This window comes from Balearica regulorum, chromosome 32 (genome assembly GCF_011004875.1).
Source record: "Balearica regulorum gibbericeps isolate bBalReg1 chromosome 32, bBalReg1.pri, whole genome shotgun sequence".
NCBI classification, from domain to species: Eukaryota; Metazoa; Chordata; class Aves; order Gruiformes; family Gruidae; genus Balearica; species Balearica regulorum.
The window spans coordinates 865,960-876,450 of NC_046215.1; the positions used below are offsets into that span (position 1 = coordinate 865,960).

Sequence of the window (10,491 nt, forward strand, 5' to 3'; positions counted from 1 at the left end):
CCCACCACATCTCCATCCATCTGGCAGCTCTCCTGCTGCGGTCTGTCCCCTGGGGTGTCCCTCCTACGTTCCCTGGGTAGCTTGTGTTGGGGGTGGTGGGGATGTGAGGGCCGTGCCTGCTCTGGGACAGCACCGTCTTCACTGCGAGTGACTTTTTCTTCCTGCAGGCAAGTGGTGCGGTCCCCATCTAGTGTATGTCCTGGTGGTGGTTGTGGTTATGGTCCTGGCTTTGGCTGCTGCTCTTGCTGTACAACCAGGTAAGGGAGGAGCAGCTGCCTCCTCCTGGCCCCTTGGCACAGAACCGTGTGTGCCGCCAGCAACCCGGCCCATGCAGTACCAGGCTGGATGCGGCCCCTTCCCCTCTGGGTTAGGGCAACTGTTGGTGTGGGGGGAGTGTGATGGGGCCAGGCCCTTGGAATGGCTGTGCCCCCGCCCTGTCTGAGGGGTCCTGGGGAGGCACAGGGACACCCTCACCTGTGCTGTGGGGACAGGCTCTTAACCCCTGGGGTGTCTGCTCCTTCTTGGTCCCTGGCAGCAAACAGGGGATCCCTGTGGTTACCTCATTCCCTGCGCCATGGAGCTGTGTCCCCTGCTCCCTGCAAAGGAGAATCCTCTGACCTTTTTCCCTTCTCTTCCCTCTCCAGCAGGAAGACGTGAAGGTTGTCCAGCTCCGGTGCTGGCCTGTCCTGATGACTGGGTTGGGTATCGCAACATCTGCTACTACCTCTCGAAGGAGGAGGGGAGCTGGAAGTGGAGCCAGGAGCGGTGCTCCTCGCACGGGGCCTCACTGGCTGTGCTCCAGAGGGAGTGGGAAATGGTGAGTGGGGGGCTGTTGTGGCTGCGGGGGGGGGGTGAAGGAAGTGGGGTTCCTGGGTTGGGTGCAGACCCTGGGTGTGGAGCCCGGGGCTGGTGAGCTCGTTGAGAAGCGCTGGAGCCTGTTGGAGCAGCCGTTGGGAGGGAGCTGCTGCCATCCCAGGGCCAGTGGTGGTGGTGCAGGGCTGGGGCTGCCTGCCAGGCCGGCAGGGACCAGTGTGGTGCCGGGGCAGTGACTGGTGTGGGGCCAGCAGCAGCTCCTGACCGTTGGCTTCTCTCTTTCCTACTCAGGAGTTTCTCTTGCGCCTCAAGGGCAACACCGATGTCTGGCTTGGGCTGCGGAGACAAGGCGAGCGGCTGGAGTGGGTGGACGGCAGCAGCTTCAACCAGACGTGAGTCCTGTGGGGAGACCATCCTGTGGTGGGACAGGCAGGGTCTGGTGGGACGTGTCTGCCGAGGCTGTTGCTTGCAGGCGGCCCTTGTCCCCTCCCGGTGCCTGAGGGGACACCTGCTAACCCGATGGTACCAGCGGTGTATTTGCTTCCTGTTGCAGGATCCTGGTGTGGGGCCAAGAACCGTGTTTGTTCCTGAAGGACCATGATCTCTGGAGTTCAAGCTGCTCAAAGCAACGGCCTTATCTGTGCAGCAAGGCCTCAGTTCTGCTGGGAACCACGTGAGGGAGGTGGTGGAGAAAGGCCCTTCCCTGTGCTGGGGGCTGTTGGGTTTCCGTGGCAAGGGTTTGGTAGCGGGGGGCTTCTCTGAGGAGATGTCAGGAGCTGCTCCCATGTTGGATGGAGTCACTTCCAGCTGGCTCCAGGACAGACCCACCACTGGCCAAGGCCGAGTTCATCAGTGACAATGGCAGCGCCTCTGGGATAAGGTATTTAAGAAGGGGAAAAGCCCTGCTCCTCAGAGCACATTCCTTGCAGCCCTTCACCAGCTGGCTTGTCCTCCTCTGGACATGTTCAAGGACCTTCACGTCCTTCTCAAATGGTGGGGCCCAGCTCTGCCCATGCTGCTGACTCCCGTTGAGCCTGCTGCTGGCCAGCACCCTGTAAACTCAACCACTCCATGAATGCTGTGGCCAAGGCAGCCACGAGCCGTCCTGTGAATGGAGAAGGACTTGTGGGAAACAAAGAACAAGTCTAGGAGGGCATCTCTTCTACTTGGGTCACTGAGTACTGGTGACAAGAAGGCGTCTTCCACAAATTCAGGAATCTCCTAGACCCGCTTGTCACAGCAGCGTGTCATTCTCGGCTGATGTCTGGGATGTTGAAGTCTCCCATGAGGACAAGGGTGACCGATCCAGAGAATTCTCCTATGGAATAACTCATTGGTGGTGTCATCCTGGCTGGGCGATGGGTAGTGGACACCCACTGTGCCATCTGCTTTGTCTTCCATCTTCTAATCCTCACCCAGAGGCTCTCAACCACGTGTGTTGGTTTTGCATGGCAAGGTTTTGGTAGCGGGGGGGGCTACAGGGGTGGCTTCTGTGAGAAGCTGCTAGAAGCTTCCCCTGTGTCTGACAGAGCCAATGCCAGCCGGCTCCAAGACGGACCCGCCGCTGGCCAAGGCCAAGCCAATCAGCGCCTCTGTGAGAACATATTTAAGACAGAGAAAAACAGTTAGAGAGGGGTTTTGCAGCCAGAGAGAGGAGTGAGAAGATGTAAGAACATCTGCAGACACCAAGGTCAGTGCAGAAGGAGGAGGAGGAGGTGCTCCAGGCGCCCGAGCAAGATTCCCCTGCAGCCCGTGGTGAAGACCATGGTGAAGCAGGCTGTCCCCCTGCAGCCCATGGAGGGAGAATGAGGGGGTGTAGCGATTCCACCTGCAGCCCGTGGAGGACCCCACGCCGGAGCAGGTGGAGACACCTGAAGGAGGCTGTGACCCCGTGGGAAGCCCACGCTGGAGCAAGCTCCTGGCAGGACCTGTGGCCCCATGGAGAGAGGAGCCCACGCCAGAGCAGGTTTGCTGACAGGACTTGTGACCCCGTGGGGGACCCACGCTGGAGCAGTCTGCTCCTGAAGGTCTGCACCCCGTGGAGGAGACTCACGTTGGAGAAGGTCGTGAAGGACTGTTTCCCGTGGGAGGGACCCCACGCTGGAGCGGGGAAACAATGAGTCCTCCCCCTGAGGATGAAGAAGCGACAGAAACACCGCGTGATGAACTGACCGTAATCCCCACTCCTCGTCCCCCTGTGCCGCTGCGGGGGGCGGAGGTTGAAGCCGGGAGTGAATTTGAGCCCGGGAAGATGGGAGGGGTGGGGGGAGGTGTTTTTAAGATTTGGTTTTATTTCTCATTCCTCTACTCTGTTTTGCTTAGTAATAAATAAGATGAATTCCCTCTCTAAGTTTGGTCTGTTTTGCTCGTGATGATAATTAGAGAATGATCTCTCCCTGTCCTTATCTCGACCCGTAAGTTTTCTTTCATTGTACCTTTTCTCCCCTGTCTAATGAAAGAGGGGAGTGATAGAGCGGCTCTGGTGCGCACCTGGCCCTCAGCCAGGGTCAACCCACCACACCAGGTCATCCCGAACTGCAGAGGCTGTGTGGCAAAACCTCTTCCTTCCTTACAGTGCAACTCCTCTACCTCGCCTGCTCTGCCTATCACTCCTGAGAAGCTGGTGGCCCTCCATCCCAGTGCTCCAGGCTTGCCTCCTGCTCTGAGACCAAGCAAAAGGGCACTGAGAGGGTGGCCTCTTTCTCTGAGGTGTCCTGGTTACAGCAGGGGCAGAGTTAATGTTCACAAGGAGCTGGGAGGGGACACAGCCAGCACAGCTGACCCCAACTGACTAAAGGGGTGTTCCATCCCATATGATGTCGTGTTCCATATATAACTGGTGGGTAGCCCAGGAGGTGGGGCAGCTCAGGGTCTTGCAGAGCATCAACTTTGGTGATGCTGTGCATCACTTGTTTATTATAGTTTTTGTTGTTGCTGTTATTGTTATTATTTGTGTTCTCCTATAAAATTCCCTTTATCTCAACCCACAGATTTTTTCCACAAGCTTTTTTGGTGGCCAACATGGGGCTCAAAGGTTTGAGATAAGAACGGATATGACCAGAGCATGTTAAAAGAGATTATTTGTAAACAGGTGTTATATCACTTTAAGAGTTGCTGGACACAATCTTGTAATATTTTTTCGTGTCATTGTGTCATGTACGTCCTTACTGTTATTATGTGTTCCCTATGGTGCTGTTCTTCTCTGGGAGCTGGTTGAGAACGTTCCTTTTGCTGCACGGTGTTCTGGCTCATGATAAGATACCGCCATTGGCTGTGAGAATGATTTGGTCTGTGTATTCAACACTGCTGTCTCTTCCATACCTTGGGCACTATCTCCTGGGAAGTACTAGGAATCACAGTCTCTACCTTTTTTCGGCGGAGAACCAATCTGTGGAGGACACAGAGGGGAACACCTTCACCTTTCCTTTCTCGTTCAGGCTAGCTACAAACAGCTCTTGAGAATTTTGAATATCCTTGGGACGTTCAGACCAGCATGCTTCTATTGCTGGGTCTCCTGAAGGTGTTTCAGGTCTTGTTCAGGGTTAAACTATTTAAAAATACCACCCAGATATCACCGGATAGTTGAGTGGCAGAGGCTGTCTTTGGGGTAGCATGGGCAAATGCCCGGCGTGGTGGGCACCCCTAGTGTTTTGGAAATTCAGCCCTGAACAAATGCAGAATCCTGAAAAGCTAGTAGAATATTTGGAAAACGGGTGCTGTTGCCCTGGCAGGTCCAGAGAGACAAATCACTGCGAGGTGCTGGGGCTTGACCCGTGCCTACTGAAGCTCTGTTCAACACTATTCAGTACCTTCAGAGGGAGGAGAAGGTCTCTGGATCTGATGACCAAATGACAGGCATGGTGGCCACTCCAACTCTGGGGAACCAGTATCAGTCACCTGTATACAGCAGAAGAAGAAATACACAAAAAAATCAGTTTGCTTAGTAAGGGATGACGATGAACCAGGACCATCATGAGAACAGGAGGAAGAGCCAGAGGTCATCACCCGATCCCTGTCCCTGGGCGAGCTGTGAGATGTGAGAAAAGATTCCAGCCGTCATCCAGGGAGCACATTGTTACCTGGCTGCTTGGATGCTGGGATGATGGATCCAGTAGCCTGGCATTGGAGGGTAGGGAGGCCAAGCAGCTGGGATCCTTGTCTAGGGAGGGGGGCATCAACAAGGTGATTGGGAAGAAGACAGAAGCCCTCAGCCTCTGGAGGTGACTCCTGTCAGGCGTGAGGGAAAGGTATCCCTTCAATGAAGATGATGTCTGTCATCCAGGCAGGTGGACCACTGTGGAGAGAGGTATCCGGTACCTGAGGGAATTGGCTGTGTGGGAGGTGGTTTATTGTGACCCGGACAACGTGCAGTGACCCACAGATCCTGATGACATCCAGTGTACCCGACTCGTGTGGCAGAAGTTTGGACGGAGCGCACCATCATTGTATGCCAACTCCCTGGCAGTGATGGACTGGAAAACTGAAGAGGTACCAATGGTGGATGAAGTGGCTCGCCAACTCTGGCAACATGGAGAAAGTCTCTCTTCTTCCCTTGTCTCGGCTGTGGAGAAACTGTCCTGGGAGTTTCAGGAATTCAGAGAGGATATGTCCTACTCCCCAGCTTTGTGGACCAGCATCTCAGCTGTTAGGATTAAGTGTTCCTCTGCTCAAGAGAGAGGATATAGAGAGTACACAGCATGAGGCACCCTGTGGTTTTACCTGTGCGACCATGGAGATGACATGAGGAAGTGGGATGGAAAACCTACCTGAACCCTACAGAAATGAGTTGCAAGGCAAAACTGTCCCAAAAGGGGATTCTTCCAGGAAAAATGCCGCTCTGGTTTCCAGCGGGCAGTCTGCCAGACTGAGTGGAAGGCCCGATCGTAGTTATGACCCTCTTGAAGGGACCTCTTAGTTGACTTTGCAAGAAGTGTTTAAGGCCAGTTTGGATGAAGCTTTGGGCAACCTGGTCTACTGGAGGGTGTTCCTGCCCATGGCTGCAGGGTTGGAACTAGATGATCTTTGAGGTCCCTTCCAACCCAAACCATTCTATGATTCTTCAAAATAAGTAGCAAATATGAAAATATGATGAGCAGGATTAGAGGGGCCCTGCTCCAGCCAGGTGGAGGAGAGGGACAACCAGGTTTATTGAACTGTGTGGATCCAACGGTCTGGCATGTCAGACCCACCGGAGTACAAGGCTCTGGTGGACACTGGTGCATAGTGTCCCCTAATGCCATCGAGCCGTGAAAGGCCAGAACCCATCTGTATTTCTGGAGTAACAGGGGGATCCCAACAGCTGGCTGTGCTGGAGGGCAAAGTGAGTCTAACTGGGAATGACTGGGAAAAGCACCCCATTGTGACTGGTCCAGAGGCTCTGGGCATCCCTGGCATAGATTACCACCAGAGAGGGTATTTCACAGACCCAAAAGACTACTGGTGGGCTTTTGGTATAGCTGCCTTGGAGACGGAGGAATTTGAACCGTTATCTACTTTGCCCAGTGTCTTGCAGACCCTTCTGTTGTGGGGTTGCTCAGGGTTGAAGAACAACAGGTGCCAGTCACTACCACAACAGTGCACCAGCAGCAATACCACACCAACCAAGACTCCCTGGTTCCCATCCACAAGCTGATTCGTCAACTGGAGGGTCAGGGAGTGATCAGCAGAACCCACTCACCCTTTAACAGTCCCATATGGCCAGTGCGGAAGTCCAATGGAGAGTGGAGGCTGACAGTAGACTATCGCGGCCTGAATGAAGTCACACCGCTGATGAGTGCTGCTGTGTCAGACATGGTGGAACTTCAATAGGAACTGGAGTCAAAGGCAGCCCAGCAGTTCGCCACAATTGATATTGCTAATGCGTTTTTCTGAATCCCTTTGGCGGCAGAGTGCAGGCCACAGTTGGCTTTCCCTTGGAGGGGTGTCCAGTACACCTGGACCCAACTGCCCCAGGGGTGGAAACACAGCCCCACCATTTGCCATGGCCTGATCCAGGCTGCACTGGAACAGGGTGAAGCCCCAAGCACCTGCACTACATTGATGACATCATTGTATGGGGCAACTCAGCAGAGGAAGCTTCTGAGAAAGGGAAGAAAATAATCCAAATCCTGCTGAAAGCTGGTTTCACCATAAAACAAAGTAAGGTCAAGGGACCTGCACAGGAGGTCCAGTTTGTAGGGATAAAATGGCAAGATGGGCGTCATCGGATCCCAATGGATATGAGTAACAAAACAGCAGCCATGTCTCCACCAACCAACAAAAAGGAAACACAGGCTTTCTTAGGTGCTGTGGGTTTCTGGAGAACGCATGTTCCAAATGACAGGCTGATAGTAAGCCCTCTCTATGAGGTGAGCTGGAAGAAGAATGATTGTAAATGGGGCTGTGAGCAACCACAAGCCTTTGAAGAAATTAAACAATAAATTGTCCATGGAGTCCCCCTTGGGCCAGCCTGGGCAGGACCAGATGTTAAAAAAAAAAAAAAATACTCTACACTGCAGCTGGGGAGAATGGGGTGACCTGGAGTCTCTGCCAGAAAGCACCATGGGAGACTCGAGGTCGACCCCTGGGGTTTTGGAGTCGGAGATACAGAGGATACGAGGCCTGCTACGCTCCGACTGAAAAAGAGAGATATGAAGAGCTGCTTCAGAAGTGATTATTGATCCTGAATTGAGCTGCTCCTGGCACCCTGACTGCTGGTACTGGGCTGGATGTTCGAAGAGAGGGGCCCCCCTACCCTCCATGCAACTGATGCTACGTGGAGTAAGCGGGTTGCACTGATCACACGGCGGGTTCAAGTAGGAAACCCCAGTCATCCAGGAATTATGGAAGTGGTCATGGGCTGGCCAGAAGGCAAAGATTTCAGAATGTCACCAGAGGAGGAGGTGACACGTGCTGAAGAGGCCCCGCCATATAATAAACTACCAGAAAATGAGCAGCAATATGCCCTGTTCACTGACAGGTCCTGTCGCATCGTGGGAAAGCATCGGAGGAGGAAGGCTGCTGTATGGAGTCCTACAGGGTGAGTCACAGAAGCTGCTGAAGGAGAAGGTGAATCAGGTCAGTTTGTGGAACTGAAACCCATCCAGCTTGCTTTAGACATTGCTGAGCAAGAAAAGTGGCTGGTGTTCTATCTACTGACTCATGGATGGTGGCCAATGCCCTGTGGGGGTGGTTACAGCAGTGGAAGCAGAGCAACTGGCAGCACAGAGGCAAACCCATCTGGGCTGCCCCACTGTGGCAAGATATTGCTGCCCGGCTAGAGAAGCTGGTTGTAAAAGTACGTCAGGTAGATGCCCACGTGCCCAAGACTGGGGATTGGGGCCACTGAGGAACGTCGAAACAACCAGCAGGTGGATCTGGACTGGCAATATAAGGGTGAACTATTTATAGCTTGGTGGGCCCATGACGCCTCAGGCCATAGACGGGCTCATGATCAAGGGCTTGACTTGACTGTGGACACTATCTCACCGGTCATCCATGAATGTGAAACATGCGCTGCATCAAGCAAGCCAAGTGGCTAAAGCCTGTCTGCTATGGAGGACGATGGCTGAAATATGGGGAGGCCTGGCAGATTGATTCCATCACATTCCCACAAACCCACCAAGACAAGCGCCATGTTCTTACAATGGTGGAAGCAACCACCGGATGGCTGGAAACATATCCCGTGTCCCATGCCACTGCCTGGAACACTCTCCTGGCCCTTGAAAAGCAAGTCCTGTGGCGACATGGCACCCCAGAGAGAATTGAGTCAGACAATGGGACTCATTGCCGGAACAACCTCATAGACGCCTGGGCCAAAGCGCGTGGCATTGAGTGGGTGTATCACATCCCCTACCGTGCACCAGCCTCTGGGAAAATCAAACAATACAATGGACTGCTAAAGACTACCCTGACAGCAACGGGTGGTGGGACCTTCAAACATTGGGACACCCGTTTAGCAAAGGCCACCTGGTTAGTTAACACTAGGGGGTCTGCAATCAAGCTGGCCCTGCCCAGTCAAACCTTTCACACGTTGTAGAAGGAGATAAAGTCCCCATAGTGCAGATGAAGAATATGCTGGGGAAGACAGTCTGGGTTACTCCTCCCTTGGGCAAAGGCAAACCCATCTGTGGAACTGCTTTTGCTCAAGGACCTGGGTGCACTTGGTGGGTGATGCAGAAGGATGGGGCAGTCTGATGTGTACCTCAAAGGGATTTGGTTTTGGGTGAGAATAGCCGATGATTTAAATTGTATGATGTTAATTGCTAAATAATAACGGATGTCATCACTGTTCTGATTGCTGTGTGCCGTAATAATGGCATTACAGTAAGAATTATCCAGATTAATGAAGAACGAACTTTGATGAAACTGAGCAAGGTGCAGAGGTGATGAAACCCGAACTGGCTTTAGCAACAACCGCCCAGCAACTTCCTCGAGATCGATGTCTCAACCCGCAGCGCTTCAGCGTGGACCGTGCCAGATGCATCAGCTACGAGCTCTGGATGCAGCATGCAGCAATCCAACATCTCACTGTCTCCCACTGACACTGTGCCATGTCCCCAGTGATTCCCCAGCCATCGGTGTTACGTCCTCGCCATGTCCCCTGCCACACCCCAGCTGTGTCCCTGCCATGTGGCTAGCTAGAGTGCATGGAGCTCCACCTGGGGATGGGTGAGGAGCCACCAAGAGCTTATGAGTCAGGCTTAAATGGAGCGTAGGGACAGGTGACGTTATAGTGGAGGTCTGCTACAAGCCACCTGACCAGGAAGATCGAGCAGATGAGGCCCTCTATAGACAGATAGGAGCAGATTCACGTTAACAAGCCCTGGTCCTTATGGGGATTTCAATGACCTTGATATCTATTGGAGGGGCATGACAGCAGGGCACAAGCAATCCAGGACCTTCCTGGAATGCACTGATGATAACTTCCTCCTCAAAGTCACAGAGGAGCCAATGAGGTGCTGTGCTGGACCTTGTTCTCACCAACAAGGAGGGGCTGGTAGGGGATGAGAAGCTCAAGGGCAGCCATGGCTGCAGTGACCACAAAATGGTGGAGTTCAAGAGCCTCAGGGCAGCAAGGAGAGCACACAGCAAACTCACTACCCTGTACTTTAGGAGAGTGGGTTTTGGCCTCTTCAGGGACCTGCTTGGTAGAATACCATGGGACAAAGCCCTGGGGGGAAGAGGAGCCGAAGAAAGCTGGTTGGTATTCTGGGATCACCTCCTCCAAGCTCAGGAGCGATGCATCCCAACAAAGAGCAGGTCAAGCAAAGACAGCTAGAGGCCTGCATGGATGAACAAGGAGCTCCTGGGCAAACTCAAATGCAAAAAGGAAGCCTCCAGAGGGTGGAAGGAAGGGCAGGTGGGCTGGCAGGAATACAGAGAAACTGTCTGAGCAGCCAGGGATCAGGTTAGGAAAGCCAAAGCCCTGGTAGCATGAAATCTGGCCAAGGATGTCAAGGACAAGATGACAAGGACAACAAGAAAACTTTCTATAGGTATGTCAGTGAGAAAAGGCAGACGAGGGAAAATGCGGGCCCTCTCTGGAATGAAACAGGTGACCTGGTTACCTGGGATATGGAGAAGGCTGAGGTTCTCAATGACATTTTTGCCTCAGTCTTCACTGGCAAATGCTGGAGCCACACTGCCCAGGTCACAGAAGGCAAAGGCAGGGACTGGGAGAATGAAGAACTGCCCACT

The 10,491-nt window shown here is 53.5% G+C and overlaps 1 protein-coding gene across 1 annotated transcript; it reads left to right on the plus strand.

Annotated features, from left to right (window-relative positions):
• Window positions 1-228: 228 nt before the first annotated feature.
• LOC142598904 (C-type lectin domain family 2 member B-like) lies at window positions 229-3,507 on the plus strand. The gene is made up of 5 exons (XM_075738307.1): window positions 229-257; window positions 645-817; window positions 1,105-1,205; window positions 1,367-2,246; window positions 3,338-3,507. Exons 2-4 carry the CDS (start codon window positions 815-817, stop codon window positions 1,488-1,490), a joined length of 228 nt encoding a protein of 75 aa, XP_075594422.1. The 5' UTR covers window positions 229-257; window positions 645-814; the 3' UTR covers window positions 1,491-2,246; window positions 3,338-3,507.
• The last annotated feature ends 6,984 nt before the right edge of the window (window positions 3,508-10,491 follow it).